Below are 18,728 nucleotides of genomic sequence, written 5' to 3'. Positions count from 1 at the left end.
GGGCTTTGAAAAAAAAACTGCTTTTGGTTGGCTTTCAAAAATGACCTGTAATCTTTTGATCCATATCTCTAAAATGAAGCATTTTTAGCCTTGGCATGTGAGAGTCAAATTTGTAAAGAATTCAATTTCCTTCAAAATAGGCTTTGGGTGAAGAATTTCTGATGTTCCATGTGAAAGTTATGGCTGGTCAAAGTTCAGCTGACTTTTAGGTCAAAAACCCTAATTTAGAAACTTTAGGTTTTGTTGATTTCTGAACTTTCCTTGACGAATTATGATCAATCCTTGATCAAATGATGAATGATACTTCAAAATGAGGATGTTGACCAAAAATCAGGAATTTTGATTGTAGTTTAACCATAGTTGACTTTTAGGTCAAATCAGTCGACTGTTGACCATTTGAGTTGTTTTGTGAATCAAAGCTTGAAATATAGTGGGCAAATTTTGGGGTATGACACTCACGCTTAATGTCGTACTGGATGTTATTACATCCACAATTACACAGCACAAATAATTAAGACAGAAACGCATAAAAACAATAACGAACACATAGAATTGTTTACCCAGTTCGGTTCAAACAACCTACTCTAGGGGCTACCAAGCCAGGGAAGGAATCCAATAAAAGCAGAATTAATTCAGAGTTAAACTCCCCCGTTTACAACTCCTTACTTAAAATCTACCCAATGTAATTCTAATCTATTCCTAGACCTGATTATCTCCACTCACTCCCCCTCAATCACAATAGTGATTACAAATAAATATTAAACAAATTCAGAGAGAAAACACACTTCAAAACACACCTTGATCTGCTTAAAAGCTTCAATCAAGAGACACACACTCGTGCTTAAAAGCTTAGAGTGACAATTAATAAAAACACCTCAAATATATACTACTCCAAAGCAATCATCTACGTGATAATTGTTTGGATCACAAGTAACAACAACCACACACACGGTGGAAACACAGAGAGTATAATGATCTTCATGCTCCAAAACTCTGCCTCTGAAAGTAGGATTTGCAGTCGTTTTATAGTCAGCAGGCAGCAGGACTTGGGCCATGGGCCTTCCACACATAAATTAGGATTAACTAAGTTAACTTAATTTCCACATCAACTAGGTGTTCTCATAAGCTGTAAACCGAGATAATTTAGCACAAATCATACATCACACAATATATAGTTTCCTAAATAATAGCCTGAGATAAATAAGGAAACATCACAACTTAAAAAGTAACAACTACTGCTGTCAGACACAGATGTCATGACATCGAGCATGACATCCAACAAAACCTGTACTAGCTCAAACGAACAATCCTGCATGCTTCCACACCCATATCACAGGAATGTTTTGCCACAAAATATAGCCAATATAAAAACATCTACATGACCAAGGAAAATCAAGAAAAATCAATCAAGAATCAAAAAGTCAACAAAAGTCAAAGTTAGGGTTTTTAAGGGCATTTTGGGAACTCAAAATTTTGCCTACACACTCAACAATCTCCCAACATGAAAGTTGTAGATCTTGACAAAATAAACAACTTATCACAATGCAACTTTTGGCTAAAAATGATTATTTTGAGAGATTTTAGATTTGGAAGGTTTATGTTCAAAACACTTAGAGAAATTTAAGTGTTTTAAACCTAGTTTTTCTTCCAACTTCAGGGCCAGTTTTCACAAATTTCCCAAGTGATTCTGAAGAAGCGCCAAACTAATGAATTGAAGTATATACCAAGGGCTTTCCAAATTATGCTCAACCATCTCCAAATTCATTTTGAGCAGAAAGTTATGCATGTTCAAAGTTGGGCATTTGAAGTTGTTTCAAGCCATGGCCAATATTTGCATCTTACCAATTTTATGCAAATTCTTCTACTAAATGGTTCTACATGACACCTAATACATCAGTGGAGATTCCATGTATTCATTTTCATCATTGCATAAGGATTGAAGAATATTCTCAAAAAATAAAGACATGTGATTATGTAATGATTACATTTGGGAATTTATGGAAAATGAGTGAATCATCAAAGGAATCTCTACCCAACCAATTGGAGCTCACTTCTGCAACAGAATTGTCCCCTAAGATAATACAATATCGATGGCTAGGGAGTTGATCAAGTGGAATCAAAATTTTTATCATTGCATTTTGGATATTCTTTGAATTTCTTCATGACCAAGTAACTCAAAATGACTTCACTAAGTTAGCTCACTCCCTCAACTACTCTGATCACTTTGCCTATAAATAGAAGTGCATACCTCAGTATTAATCACACTAAAGCAACTACAATTCTTGCTTTCTCCTTCTTTCCCTCTTGCTTATCGTTTTCTTAGGCTCTTTGGCAAGAAGAATTGAATTCTTCAAACCAAAGCTCTTCCTTTGAAAGTAAGCCTTCTAACATATCAAGGAGGTTCATTAGAAGTGACCCAAGCACCTGGAACACTTCTGAAAGTGGAGGATCACCATATCCACTTTCAACTTGGAGCTTAAGCAAGTAGAGTCGTGTAGAGCAATTCAAAGGGTGTCTATTCAATATAAACATTCCAACATGTTCCTTGGGGTGTAGGGAAGCTATCCAGATGCCTACAACACTTTTGTAAGTGCATAATCATCATCCTCCATTTTCACTTGAAGCTCAAGCAAGAGGAGTCGAGTAGAACAATTCTTAGGTTTTCCAATCAAACTAAGTGCCCAGATAGCATCAACAAAGTCCCTGGAAGCTTCTGCAATCATCAAATCATAGCTGGGAGCTCTCCATCATAGCACTCGATCTTCATTTTCATAGGTTGAGTGATGAGAGGTTGAAGACGATGACGGCCATGGCACGCCATTTTCAAATTCTCAGGGCAAAGTTTGTTATATTTTGAATGATGCGCGTGTTATTTACGAATTCATCATAGTGTCCCAGTGGTTATAGCGCGCGTCCAAAGTCTTGCCATTCCCAAGGTCTGGGGTTCGATCCCCCCTCAGACCTTTTATTTTCCATATTTTCCAAAATGCATTTTAGCCCATTTTCTTCACATATTATCAAATGGATGCATTCTTTTAATGCATTCTTTTAATGAATTGCATGCTACCAACAAAATCAACCATTTATGCTATTTTTCCTCATTTTTTTCACAACTTCACTCAATCATTTCACCTATCAAAATTAATCATTTTCACTTGATTTTTACACACTTTTCATTTATCATACCTATTTTATGAATATCTAAAAAAATCACAAAAATATTATTTATTTGATATATTTTTATTAGGTTTAAAATGGTGTATTTTTAAGTATTTTTAATACTTTTAAAATATAGTTTTCTTTATATTTTTCAAACCTAATCACTTTGTAAATATTTTGTGATCAAACTTTGTTCATAATTGAAGGTGTTTTCATGATTGGTTGCATTAATGGTAAAACAAACCTGGTTGGTATTGTATTATGCAGGTTGCATATGTGTGAAGCTAATACAGGTTTTATAGTGAATGTCATGACCGATGTCATGACATCCGTGTGTGACAGCAGGAGCTGTTATTATTTATTAAATGTGTTACCTGATTTATCTCAATTATCAGTTTAGGAAACCTTTTATTGAGTGCTGAATATTTCGTCCAGAAGATCCTGCTGAAAGCACATTTTGTAACAGACAGATGGCGTGTGAATTAGGTTAACTTGGTTAACCCTAATTTGTTTCTTAAAAATCCCAAGGCCCAAGACTGCATATAAAAGGACTGCAATCCTATTCTGGAACGCAGACAAAAGATTTTGTATTGTGAAGAACTGTTGTTCTGTAGCTGTCTCGTGTGATCCAAGCAATTGTCCTTGATGATTGTGTTGGAATAAGTTGTGTATGCGTAATGTCACTCTAAGCTTTTAAGCACGAGTGTGTGTCTCTTGATTGAAGCTTTTAAGCAGATCAAGGTGTGTTTTTGGAGAGTGTCTTCTCTCTGTAATTGTTATTTGTTTATGTGTAATCACTGCTGTGATTGAGGGGGAGTGGAATGGAGATATTCCATATCTAGGGAGAGCCTAGGTAGAAGGGTCATTGGGTAGTGATTAAGTGAGAAGTTGTAAACGGGGGAGTTTAACTTTGAATTGATACTACTAATAGTGGACTTCATCCTTGGCTTGCTAGCCCCCATAGTAGGTTGTTTGAACCGATCTGGGTAAACAATTTTGTGTGTTCTTTATTTTTTTTATGCTATTCTGTGATTACTATTTGTGCTGCGTAATTGTGAATGTCATAACATCCAGTTTGACATCGAGCATGTGTTACTAGAATTTTCAATTGGCATCGGAGCAGGCACCCTTCCTGTTTACATTTGGGTGAGATCTAGGGATGACAAAATTCTGGTACTATAGAGAAGGATTTGTTAGTGTTTGGAAACAGACCACCTATCCTGGATGGCTCTAATTATGACTACTGGAAACCTCGTATGGTAGCAGTTATTAAGTCAGTGGACAGCAAGGCCTAGAGAGCTGTTGAAAGCGGATGGAAACATCCTGAGAAAATTATGGAAGATGGAACCACTGTTCTAATTCCTGAAACTCAATGGAGCAAATCTGAAGAAGAGTTAGCTTTGGGCAATTCCAAGGCCCTAAGTGCACTATTCAATTGTATTGACAAGAACATATTCAGACTTGTGTAACACTGTGAGCTGGCTAAAGAAGCTTGGGATATTCTCAAAATAGCACATGAAGGCACGTCCAAGGTAAAAATGTCGAGACTTCAAATACATACCACTAAGTTTGAAAATCTCAAGATGAAAGAGGATGAAACCATTTATGAATTCTACATGACTGTCCGCGAGATTTCAAACAACTCAGCAGCCTTAGGAGAAAAAATGACTGAAGAAAAACTGGTAAGGAAGATCCTCAGATCACTGCCTAAGCGATTTGATATGAAGGTAACTGCCATAGAGGAAGCTCAAGACATCAACAACATGAAGCTGGACGAACTTATTGGTTCTCTACAAACCTTTGAGTCAAGCATCTGTGAGCCTGTTGAAAAGAAGAACAAAAGCATCGCTTTTGTCACCAACGCAGGTGATAATTCAAAAGAAAGCAATGGTGGAAGTGATGAGAATTTATCCGACGCCATAGCCATGCTTGGAAAACAATTCAATAGACTTATTAAAAGAGTTTATCAGAAGTCCAGACCCAATGTCAAGAACACTTCCAATGACATCATTTAGACCTATGACTCAAGAAAAAGATTCAAAGCTGAGGAGAAGCCCAATCGAGGGAAATGGGTTTAGTGTCATGGATGTGAAGGATTCTGACACATAAGAGCTGAATGTCCTACCTACCACAAGGAGCAAAAGAAAGGACCAACTGTTACTTGGTCTGATGAAGACTCAGATTCAGAAGAAGAAACTACAAGACATGTCACAGTTTCATCAATAATCTATGAATCTGGTGATGATTCCAGTGATGATGAGCTAACCTTTGATGAACTAGTTGCCTCGTACAAGAAGTTGTGTATGAAGAATGCTAAAGTCTGCAAACAAGTGGTGAAGCAAGAGATAATCATAAGAGAGCTAGAAACTGAGAAGAATGAACATCTTGCAACCGTAGACTCCCTCGGTAGTGAAGTAAGCATGTTGAACTAAAAACTTGATCAAATGACCAAGTCATTCAAAATGCTAAACAATGGCTCTGATACTCTAGAAGAAATTCTGGAATCTGGACAAAGAATAGGAGACATGTCTGGAGTGGGATTTGTGGCTAAAGAGGAACTCATCTCTGGTTTCAGGAGAGAAAAGTCTGAGACTTGTGTGACCGACCAGATGTCAGCACCAATGTCACAACTTCAAGACAACAGAAGAAGGAGGCTTTCAAAGAAGAAATTCCAAAAATGGAAGTGTCATCACTGTGGGAGATTTGGTCACATAAAAGCGTTCTGCTTCAGACTAGTTGGATATCTAGACCAAACTCATCAAGCCAAACCTGAATTTAATACCAACAACAGAAAGCAACGGTGGACAGCTAAGAATGTTGCTTTGGTAGCACACACTTCTCTAAGGATGCCAGCAAAAGAAGATTGGTACCTTGACAGTGGTTGCTCAAATCATATGACCGGGAGGAAGAACTCTCTAGGAGACCTCAAATTGGAAAGGAAACAACTATGTAACTCTGGGTGATGGAGAAATAAGAGAAGTCAAAGGTGTTGGGAAGACAGAAGGGCAGGGTATCCCTAATCTAAACAATGTTCTACTTGTACAGGGACTGGCTGCAAACCTTATAAGCATCAGTCAACTGTGTGATGAAGGATTTAATGTCAGGTTCACCAAAGAGGAGTGCATCATCCCTAATGAAGAAAATGAGGAAGTCATGAAGGGATTTAGGTCTAAGGATAATTGCTATCTATGGAAGCCTAACACACCTGTCCACCCCTCTGACTACTCCATGATCAAAGAAGAATTAAAAGTCTACCGTCAAGAATCTGATGAATCTGATGAGTCTGATGAATCTAATGAAGAATCCTATGTTGGATCTCTCACCATAAGTAAACTGTCTACTGGTTTTATTGAGACCTATTTAATGAATAAGAAACTATGTGCAATAGTAAGGGAGTACAGAAGTATCAATAGATTTCTGCTAGAAGAAAGAGTAAGCCTTGTGATGGACATAACAGATCGGGAAAGAAAACTAGAAAACTCAAATGTGAGCAACGATCCTAAAAGTCTATCTGAAAGTAATGTCACGGAGAATGTTTCAACAAGATCTAAAGACATTGTGAAGGAAAAGGGTATGTTTGGTATCTTCTACCAAAACATATTATAGCAATTAACCTACGTGGGGGAATATTTTTTGGGCTTTGTAAAAATCCATGGTTTGAAATTTCCCTCACTCAGTGTGCATATTAATCTCCCTCCATCTCCTAGTATTCTAAAAACGGCAAACTTACCTATTAGTTCTGCTAGCTACTCTCTGAGGTTGAACTACTCAAATTGTTCTCACAAGCGTGACACAGGTTCTGGCTCTAAAAGTTTCAAAATGTCTCAGCAATCGAGTGATGGATCTCCCGTATCTGACTCGGCAACACCGGAAGAGTGCTCTAACACTAATAGGATTCTGAAGGTTGTCCCTTTAAGGACGATTAGCAGTGACGGAGTAAAGGCCACAAAGCCTAAAATGACACATGCAAAGCGGCCCAAAGAGGGTATTCATAGCAAGGGAACCAAACCCTCTTCATCTGCTATCATGGAGGAACTTACTAAAGAAGGATCCAAATATGTCGATAGTGCAATTACCAGGATTGTTACTCGCATTCTGAAGGAAAATCATCAAGTGCCTGGAATATCTATTCCTCTTCAAACCATAATGACTGATCCCCTCTAAAACACCAGTAAGGCTGAAGCTGTTCACACCGTTGATAGTGACCTAGCTGAAGAGGAAATTAACAAGGATGAACAAGGGATTGCTAAGAATACCAATGTTACTGAGGATGTCAATGACATCGACGATAATGAGCACCCTAAGGCCAATGATGAAACTGATACTAATGTGGTAGATTTAGATGAGTACTCCGACAATGAATTACTTACCTTCTTGAATCCTAGTGTAGCCAACAGGCTAATGACAAGATAAAAAGGCAAAGTTGTTGTCCAAAGATCACCTAAAAAGAGCACTCAAGTGAACAACCCTGCCAAAGACGCTGTCAAGAAGATGAGTACTTATGCAGGTCCTATCAAGAGCAAAGCTGTAACCAAGAGTAAAGGGGTTGGTCCATCAAAATCTTGGAGCAAGGTCATTCCAAAGAAAAGAAAGGAGCGGGAAATTGTTGAACCTGAATCTGATGTTGAAGTGAATGTCCTTGACATTCCACCGAGGAAGAAGCCTACAACCAGCAAGCTTGCTGCTAGTATTCCTGAAGTTCCCATTGATAATGTGTCATTCCACTATGCCTCTAGTGCCAGCAGATGGAAGTATGTACTCCAAAAGAGATTGGCTGTTGAAAGGGAATTTGCTCCAAATGCCCTTGAGAACAAGGAGGTCTTAGAGCTAATTCAAGAAGCTGGACTTCTGAAAACTGTCTGCAAACTGCCCAAGTGTTATGAGAAGCTCGTTAAAGAGTTCGTGGTAAACTTATCTGAAGAATGTGGCAACAGCAGAAGTGTGGACTTCAGAAAAATGTTTATGAGAGGTAAGTGTGTCTCATTCTCTCCGTTTGTGATTAATAATTTCTTGGAAAGAACGGATGAAGCTCAAACTGAGCTTGAAGTAACAGACAACAAAGTTTGTCAACTGATCACAGCCAAGCAAGTAAATAGCTGGCCTCTAAAAGAGAAGCTAACTTCAAGTAAGCTGAGCATCAAGTATGCAATGCTTCACAAGATAGGAGCATCTAATTGGGTGCCAACAAATCACAAGTCCACTATTTCAACTGTACTTGGGAGATTTATATATGTTGTAGGGACAAAGGAGAAGTTTGATTATGGAGCATATATTTTTGACCAAACCATGAAGCATGCTGGAAGCTTCAATATTAAGGGTCCAATTGCTTTTCCATCCCTCTTGTGTGGTATAATTCTGCATCAGTACCCAAACATTCTCAATGAACATGATGTAGTGTGCAAAAGAGAAAGTCCCTTGGCCTTCCATTACAAACTGTTTCAGGGTAAGCATGTTCCAGACATTGTCATGACATCAGCTGAAACTTCCAAATCTGGAGCATCAATCAGCAAAGCAGAAGTCATAGCAACGCTAAAAGAGACTTGCAAAGAACTGGAATCTAGAAAAATATATCTTGAAAAAATGATACGTACTCTGGAAATGGATGAGAATGATGAATTTGCAGATACTGAAGAGAAGGAAGATAAAGATAAACAAGAATTTGAAGAAGAAAGTGCCATTCCGGCTGATGACTCTGAGAAAGAAAGTTCTTCAGACACCTCAAGTGGGTCTGAATCTGGGCAGTAATTGCAGCTGGAGTCCTATTTGTTTTGTTTTGTTTTTGTTTGATTTGTTCTCTTTCAGTTAGTTCCGTCTGTTTTATTTGCTTTAGTTCAGTTTAAATTTTTGTTGAACTTATTTAAACTTGTTGTGGGAGAAGATATTTCTGTTGGCTTTGGCAACTTTTGTGGCCAAACAGGGGGAGAAGTAATACATGTCACCCCAGAACAACAAGAATGGTGGATGTGTGTTGTAACACCCCTTTTATACCCCAAAATAAATAAGCATATAATCAGAGAATAAACATGCATATAATAAAAGGGCGTCACATCGATGTTTTCAAAAACCAAAAGCCTTTAAAAACCGACAGCATTTACTTACAGTATATGATACACCTGGTCATTTCAAATAACACTTCTCAATTAATCATATTTTATCCAGAATATGCATTCACAGCAGAAACTACTAAATACTCATGTGTTTCATAAAATAATCCATGTCCCATACCATGATCAAGTCTCAATAATCATATCAATATAAATTAAAACATAATTCAGAATATTTGGCTTGAAAGCCTCTCAAACAACAAGTAGACAAATAACAAGTTCTCAAGTCATAAACATAATACATAACCAAATAGAAACATGAGTTTCAACACGACTAATCTACCCAGTGTTACATGACCAGAGCATCGACTCACTACCTAATCTCCTACAAACACGAAAGAATCTCCGACTAGATTACGCACGAGCTATTAAACTCCAGAACCTGCATGTCGCCAAACGAGGGCAACATTAAAACAGAAGGGTGAGAATACAAACCATTATGAAGAAAGTATAATGAGATACAATGGTTAAATCAACAATTATAGGAATGCATTACACTTGCGTAATCATAAAATTAATGCTAATCATAATTCACATATATTAAGCATACACCAAGTATAAGAGTATAATATCTCAATACTATTTTTCTCAATTATACACATAGCCATAATTATCACATATTCCCGCATTTAACCAATTACGTATTCAAACATCACCCATTCTCAATTATCAACTAATACAAATATCACTACAACACCAAGTGTACATAATCAATTACCAAACTCATACACATAGCATTACGACATCAATGCACATAATCAATTGTTCACTCGTACAGTTATTACAACAACATAATGCACGTAATCAATTATCACAATCATGCACATATCATGACAACATAAGGCACATAGTCAACTATCACATAACTCTAATGTGACTCAATGAAACATGTGACACTATGCATGTGGTACCAATGTGAAATTCTAAGTTTCACCGGCCTCCGATTCATATCTCTAGAATCTAAGCCACACTTCCGATCCGGACAAGACCAAAGTCCACCAATTGTAAACATATAGTTTACGGCTTCCGATTCACTCTAGAATCCAAGCCCGCTTGTGTTTCAAAGCAAATCCACCTGTGTTTCAAGACACACTATGATATGAATGTATGTACAATATCACAAATATATGCAATTAAGATCATCTCTACCATCTTAACTTTCCGCATATCACAATAATTCAACTCTATGAATTATCCACCAATTGTACACAGCATTCACAACACACACACATCATTCACATATGAGAGGTCAATTAATCAATTACGATTCACACAATCCAATTAACACTAGTAACCATACTATCTCATGTTAATTCTCATTTTTTGTCAATTATACATGAACACACACTTTCCACATCGAACAATTAATTATTAGAATTAATGCTATCCAACTACTCATAGAGAATCAATATTAGCAAAACATCATGGCATATACATATATTTATTCTCAACATAAACATATTCAAGCCAAAACACAATTACGGACAGATTCCCAAAATACCGTAATTTACCGATAACCGAATAATTTATCCAAGTCCAAGTATATTCCAAATAAATAGTCTTATTAAAATTAATTCAACTATTAATTTAATTAACCAATTAATAATCACACTATATTAATTTAATTCACTTCTATTTCTACTCCATTTCCAATTTCTAGCATTCTATTGCTCAATACCATTTTTTTATTGAAAAGAATATGGCGCTAGCTTTCTAACGCCTTGAACGGAGACTCAAACGGAGTTACGGTTTAAAATATATGAATTGTTAAAGTTCCAATGAAAAGCAAACACCGACATTATACACTGACAACTCTAAACATGTCAGAATTACTCGAAACAACAAAAGTATGACTCTTAATAATTCAAAACAACTCTAACAACTTTATTGTCAACTCTAACAACTCTATTGACAACTTTAATAACTCTATTGACAACTCTATTAAATTGTTAAAATTTATTTATAAAGAATATTTAAATAAGACACAATTTCGGTCGATTCGTGAAAATCACAATTTCAACAAAATAACATCACCACGTTAATCTACTAATTAAACTTAGCTACCACGTAAATTTTCATCAAATTCCGGACAACTAATTAAACCGTTTAATTCGGCTATTTGATCAAACAGGGCTGTTTTGTATTTTATTTCATTCCTAAAATATGTTTCAATTTTCATTTATTTATATACCGCTACAATGACTAGAAGGAAAACAAATATCTCATTTTCTACTCTGTTTTCAATTTCCACGCTACAGTATAGAAAAACAAGCTACAGAGAAGTGGATATAGTAAACAAGCCACACCATTGTTGTATCGCTACAGTAAGTAAGTGAAAAATAAATACATGGTACTCATTTCTTCATGGTATGTGCTACAATATATGAAAAACAATACATGGCTATAGAAATTGAACATAAAGCACAGCTACCGTGAATGAACATAAAACGCAGCTCCGTAAATGAGCATTTACTCTCTCGCTACAGTATCTATATTGTTATAGAATCAATATATGTTAATTAGTGATTCTCAATCAACCCCTAATTTCACCAATGTATCAATTACTAATATCAAAATATATTTCTAACATCAATTTTATTTTATGGATTTCAACCAACAACAAACCTAATCATGTTAATCTACCCATTGACCCAACCATACTAACCTATAATAATAAGGATTCTCCCCCTTACCTCTTCAATATGCTTCAAACCCTAGCTTTTGCCCCTTGTTGTTCTTCCCCTTTTTGCTCCTCTTCTCCTCTTTTCCTTCTTTTGAAAAAAACTCAGCAAAATGAAAAATGATACTCCTCTCTCTCATTCTACCCTTTACTATATTATTCCTATTGGGATTACCCCATATAATTCCACTTCCTAACTAATTAGGCCCAATTGATAAAATAGAGTAGTCAAATAAATAATTATGCTCCAACAAATAATATTATTACCCTTAATATTATTTTCTGATTAATCCAATTAAATCCGACTTTATCTCAATTAAATAAAAATCCAATAATAATATTATTTCTAATATTATTTCTCTACATATTCCACTTTATTAATTCTTCGATTAACCAAATAAATTCCAACTTCACTTAATAATCCGAACACGTTTCTCAATAACACCGACGATCCAATTAATTATCAAACTTCGTCCAAATTAAGTAAATAAATCCTTATTTAATTTAATTAGTCAGTTAATTAAATTCGGGTTGTTACATGTGTGATCAACAATACTAATTTGCTTATTTTTGTGTTGATCTGTTTGTGCCTGTGCTACTCTTGTGGCTGTTTGTCTGGTTTGTCTAAGCACTGTGTGCATACTGGTGATGTATACTGTCTGTTATGTATTAGCTTGTTTTTATTGTGTTTTGGTTATCTTGTGTCCGTTGCAAGTTGTTAGAACAAGATTTGTTCTGATCAATTATCTTAGTTTTGATGATAACAATAATATGAATTTTGCTTAAGATAATATGGTACTCTAATCCAATGCAATTTCCCTTTCAGGAAATATATAAAGAGTACGCATAATTCAGCGCTCAGAAGCTTTGTCTCAAAGGGTTCAGCATGCAACATCAGAACATGGTCTGGCAAGACATCAGAAGATGGTCGAAGCAGAATCAGAACATGGGTCTATGGAAGCATCAGAAGAACAAGAGAACAGAAGCACTGAAGTTCTGATGGTATCACGCTCAGAAGCACTTCAAGGTCAGAAGATCAGAAGATGCTTTGCACCAAGCTGTTTGACTCTGATGATATTCAAACGTTGTATTCACAAACATCAGATCAGAAGAAAGTACAAGTGGCAAGCTACGCTGACTGACAAAAGGAACGTTAAAAGCTACTAAAGGCTACGTCAGTAGACACAGCGTGAACAAGGCTCGAGGTAGTTGACAAAAGCGTATAACATTAAATGCGATGCTGTACGGAACACGCAAAGCATTAAATGCACTCAACGGTCATCTTCTCCAACGCCTATAAATATGAAGTTCTGATGAGAAGCAAGGTTAACGATTCTACACCAAAACAACTCATATTAAACTTGCTGAAACGCTGTTCAAATCAAAGCTCAGAATCTTCATCTTCATCAAAGCTCACTACATTGCTGTTGTAATATATTAGTGAGATTAAGCTTAAACGTTAAGAGAAATATCACAGTTTGTGATTATAGCTTTTAAGAAGCATTTGTAATACTCTTAGAATTGATTACATTAAGTTGTAAGGAACTAGAGTGATCGTGTGGATCAGTATACTCTAGGAAGTCTTAGAGGTTATCTAAGCAGGTTGTAACTAGAGTGATCGTGTGGATCAGTATACTCTAGAAAAGTCTTAGAGGGTATCTAAGCAGTTGTTCCTGGAGTGATCAGTGTGTGATCAGAAGACTTTGGAAGACTTAGTTGCTGACTAAGTGGAGAACCATTGTAATCCGTGCGATTAGTGGATTAAATCCTCAGTTGAGGTAAATCATCTCTGCGGGGGTGGACTGGAGTAGTTTAGTTAACAACGAACCAGGATAAAAATAACTGTGCAATTTATTTTTATCTGTCAAGTTTTTAAAGCTACACTTATTCAAACCCCCCCCCCCCCCTTTCTAAGTGTTTTTCTATCCTTCAATTGGCATCAGAGCGCCGGTTCTAAGGTGCAAGCACTTAACCGTGTTTAGAAAAGATTCAGGAAGAGAAAAACGCTTCAGTAAAAGATGGTTGATGAAAGTGAAAAGTCTACACCTGCATCTACATCTGGCTCTGCTGAGCAATACAACGGTAACAATGGTTATACCAGACCGCCGGTATTTGATGGTGAAAACTTTGAATACTGGAAAGATAAACTGGAAAGTTACTTTCTTGGTCTAGATGGTGATCTATGGGATCTTCTGATGGATGGTTACAAACATCCAGTAAATGCCAGAGGCGTAAAGCTGACAAGGCAAGAAATGAATGATGATCAGAAAAAGCTTTTCAGGAATCATCATAAATGCAGAACTGTTTTGCTGAATGCTATCTCTCATGCTGAGTATGAGAAGATATCTGACAGGGAAACGGCCTATGACATATATGAGTCCTTGAAAATGACTCATGAAGGAGATGCTCAAGTCAAGGAGACTAAAGCTCTAGCTTTAATCCAGAAGTATGAAGCCTTCAAGATGGAGGATGATGAAGACATTGAAAAGATGTTTTCAAGATTTCAAACTCTTACTGCTGGATTGAGAGTTCTTGACAAGGGATACACCAAGGCTGATCACGTAAAGAAGATTATCAGAAGCTTACCCAGAAGATGGGGTCCTATGGTGACTGCATTCAAGATTGCAAAGAATCTGAATGAAGTTTCTCTGGAAGAGCTTATCAGTGCCTTGAGGAGTCATGAAATAGAGCTGGACGCAAATGAGCCTCAAAAGAAAGGTAAGTCTATTGCATTAAAATCCAATATCAAGAAATGCACTAACGCTTTTCAGGCTAGAGAAGAAGATCCTGAAGAATCAGAATCTGAAGAAGAAGATGAACTGTCCCTGATCTCCAGAAGGCTAAATCAACTCTGGAGGACCAAGCAAAGGAAGTTCAGAGGCTTCAGAAGTTCAAAGAAATTTGAACGTGGAGAATCTTCTGATGACAGAAGATTTGACAAGAAGAAGGTCATGTGCTATGAATGCAATGAGCCTGGACACTTCAAGAATGAATGTCCAAATCTTCAGAAGGAAAATCCCAAGAAGAAGTTTCATAAGAAGAAAGGTCTTATGGCAACCTGGGATGAGTCAGAAGAGGATTCAGACTCTGAAGATGAGCAGGCTAACTGTGCGCTGATGGCGACAGAAGATGACGGATCAGAATCTACATCAGAATCAGATTCTGAAGAGGTATTTTCTGAACTTACTAGAGATGAGTTAGTTTCCGGTCTAACTGAACTTCTGGAACTCAAGTCTCAGATTAGTCTCAAATACAAAAAGCTGAAAAAGCTATTTGAATTTGAAACAAAGAAGCTTGAGTTGGAGAATTCTGAATTAAAAGAAAAACTTTTAAAATTATCCAATAATGTTGGATCTCCTTCTGATTCAGAAAAATCCACTCCTAGTCTAAACCATATTCTGAAAGAATATGATTTAAGTTTCAGGAAGTTCTTATCTAGAAGTATTGGCAGAAGTCAGCTAGCTTCTATGATATATGCTGTGTCTGGAAACAAAAGAGTCGGCATTGGTTTTGAGGGTGAAACCCCATACAAACTTGAACCTGTTGATGAAATGAAATTCACATACAAGCCATTGTATGATCAGTTCAAGTATGGCCACTCCCATGATATTAGGCACACTTCACATGCTCAAAGTTTTCACATAACACACACCAAAAAGCATGTGACACAACCTAGGAAATATCATGAAACTCACATTAAAAATTATCATGCTGTTCCTCCTTCTGCTTACAATGTTAAACCTAAGTTCAATCAGAACTTGAGGAGAACTAACAAGAAAGGACCCAAGAAAATGTGGGTACCAAAGAAAGAGACTATTTCTTTTGCAGATTCTCTTGGCGACAAAGAAGATAAAAGTCAACATGACATGTCTCCTGGACTCAAGTTGGTCTCAACACTTGAAGGGAAGAAAGATTGTCTTTCAAGTTCTGGTTCTTAAATCTGTTGAAGAAACTATGTTCGTAGGAAATCAGAAAAGAAAGTTTATTAGTCTTGGAACCATCTGTTTTGTTTGTCTCTAAAGCATTGATGTTTCGTTCTTGATTATTCCGAATGCTCTAAATGCTATAGAATATACAATATTGAAACATTGATTGTGGACGAATCAATAAATATCTGGTTTGATGATAAACTTGTTTCTAATGAAACAAAGCGCTTAAGAATTTCTGCAGATACAGTTTTGTCTTATCAGAAGCTGCAGAACAAAGAAGTGAACCTCCAGAAGCTGTGTATATCAGAAGTAATGGATCAGAAGATCATTCAGATTTATATCAGCACACTTCAGAAGGAGTGTTTCCTGAAGAGAAACTTGATCAGATCAGAAGCAGTGATCTGAATCTGAAGGTGTAAAGTCTATTCTAAAATTTACAGCTGTCATCTATTATCTGATGGTGAACACGTGTCTGTACGGTTTTTACAAAGCGTGCAGTTGAAAAGACGCCGACCTAGGTAACTGTTTTAAATCATTTCATTTACCACGTTCTCTCTCCTTACGTCACTCATCATTTAATAAAATTGATTTCTTTTGATTCTGGAACTGTTCAGTTTATATTTCTTATTATTTTCCTTTTCAAATCCGTCTCTATATATTCTTTTCAAATCATATCTTACATCTTTTTCGCTCCCTTGTCTCTCTCTCTCCTTGCATTCTCTCGTTTGAAAAGTTCTTAGCCGTTTTCTAAAAACCCTAATCGAAAACCCAGTTCGCTTTTCTTGTTCGTTTTTGTTCATTCTGCATCCATGGCTGCCTTCTCATCCCAAAATGCTGAGTCATCTGTTCCTCATCATCTCCAAGAAGAAACTTTGCAACTCACTCCTGTTGTTGCATGCTCCATTCCTAAAGATGAATTGGAAGTTCTGTGTGAACTCATGGTTGACTTTGACAACATTGAAGAAAACCAATTTCACCTTAAAGAAGACATCATCTTTCAAGGATGGACCTCGTTGTTTGCTGAGTTCGTTGGTCCAGTTTATCCGGATCTTGTCAAGGAGTTCTGGGCACATGCTGTGGTTGCTCCAAAATCTATACTTTCTTTCGTCCATGGAAAGTTTGTTGTTATTACTGAAAACATCCTAAGAATGATGTTTGATCTGAAAAACCCTGAAGGGGTTTATGAGTTTGATCAAAGGGCAGATTTGGGAGATGTTCTATCCACTCTCTATCTAAATGTCAAGAAAACAAAACACGTCAAGGATTTGAAAGATGTCTACAGAATCTGGACAAAGATCCTTCTTGGGTGTTTCTACCATAGGAAAGCAACACATGCCTCGGATTTCATCAGTAATGATCAAAGGTATATTCTTTATTGCATTGCCACTCAGAAGAAGGTTGATGCAATTTACATTATCTTCAACCATATGTGGAAAGCAGTAAAGGATTCCAGAAACGCTTTCAGAAAAGAAAATGGTGGAACAATCATTCCTTTTGGTAGAATTATTACAAACCTTCTGGTGCATTCCAAGATTGTTGAGAGTCTGGAGTCTGAAGGTATTATCAAAAACCTTGTTGTCACCTCTGGAGCCTGTCTGAATGCTTTTTCTTTAAAGAAGATAAAAATAATTGACACTATCCTCAAAGTTCCTCAACCTCTAGCTGGAACAAGAATCAGAAGAAAACCAGTACTAGCTGACTTTGAAACCTTCTTCAATAGTGAGGTACCTGAAGTCAGAACTAAGTATCTGAAGTCACAAAAAGAGGATAAGAGTCTTAAAGATCAAGACAAAGGTGCTCCTATTAAAGTGAATCGTAAGAAGGAAGAAAGGACCAAAAGAAAGTTTGATCATCCTGCTGCTACCACCAATAAAGAAGTGGTCCCAGAAGAAGTCATTGCAAAGGTTGCTAAGGCTGTCTCTGCTGATTTTGAGAAGAAAAAGAAGGAAGCTGAGAAAAAGAAGAAGAAGTCAAATAACAATGCTGAGATTGTTGAAGTTGTTGAGAAGAAGAAAATCAGAAAAAGAAAGATGATTCTTCAAGAATCTGATGAAGAAAATATCTCTCAAGAGGCTGAGAATCAACCAGAAGTTCTGGCATATGTCAGAAGGAAAGAAATCGCTAGCGGCAAAACAAAGATCATTGAAGAGCCGAAGAGTAAGAAGCAGAAGAAGACTGAGGATGTGGCCAAAGCTTTTCTGAGAGGTTCCAAAGGTATATGCATTTCTGAACCTGATTCTGTTCCTGCTGTTTGTTCAGAAGCTGCACCAATAGAGGTTGTCCCTACACCTGAACCAGAAAAAGCCACATCAGAATCACCTGTCTTTGTCCATGTTCTTACACCTCCATCTTCTCCTATAACCATTCCTTCCTCTCCACCTACCATAAATCCTGTTCTGGATATACCCCCCCTTCAAACTCTCTTTCCATCTCAACCTTCTCTCAATGCCACTCTTGAACATACTCCCTCCACCTCTCAAAACAATCTTTGTGATTCTCCTCTTCCAACCTCTGCATCACATGAGCAGCTGCTCCGTGATTGCAACTACACTCCCAAGCCTCATCCTGAAGCTGAAGTGATAGTGTTAGATTCTGATACTGAAGCAGAATCTTTTTATAGGTTGGATAGAGAACCTCATCTGTACTTCACTTCCAACCCTGCCTTTTCAAAAACCCAAATAAAATTCCGCCCTGTATATCCTATTGGTGTAGTTTTTGAAAACATAAAGAGGAATCTCAGAAGTACCTTTGATACTCTCAGAATTGCTGAAAGTTCTGGATTGAATGATGTTGCTATGCGGAACTTCTGGAGGATCTTTCGCAGAGAATCAGATGCTCTGTTTTTAGAACTTCAGG

General features: G+C 36.9%; 1 protein-coding gene across 1 annotated transcript; it reads left to right on the top strand.

Moving 5' to 3' along the window:
* The first annotated feature begins 7,650 nt into the window (after positions 1-7,650).
* Positions 7,651-8,904, top strand: LOC131659486 (uncharacterized). Its single transcript, XM_058928671.1, has one exon. It carries the CDS (start codon positions 7,651-7,653, stop codon positions 8,902-8,904), a length of 1,254 nt encoding a protein of 417 aa, XP_058784654.1.
* The last annotated feature ends 9,824 nt before the right edge of the window (positions 8,905-18,728 follow it).

The sequence above is a fragment of the Vicia villosa genome, linkage group LG3 (assembly GCF_029867415.1).
Source record: "Vicia villosa cultivar HV-30 ecotype Madison, WI linkage group LG3, Vvil1.0, whole genome shotgun sequence".
Lineage (NCBI taxonomy): Eukaryota > Viridiplantae > Streptophyta > Magnoliopsida > Fabales > Fabaceae > Vicia > Vicia villosa.
This window is presented reverse-complemented; position numbering and strand designations above follow the sequence as displayed.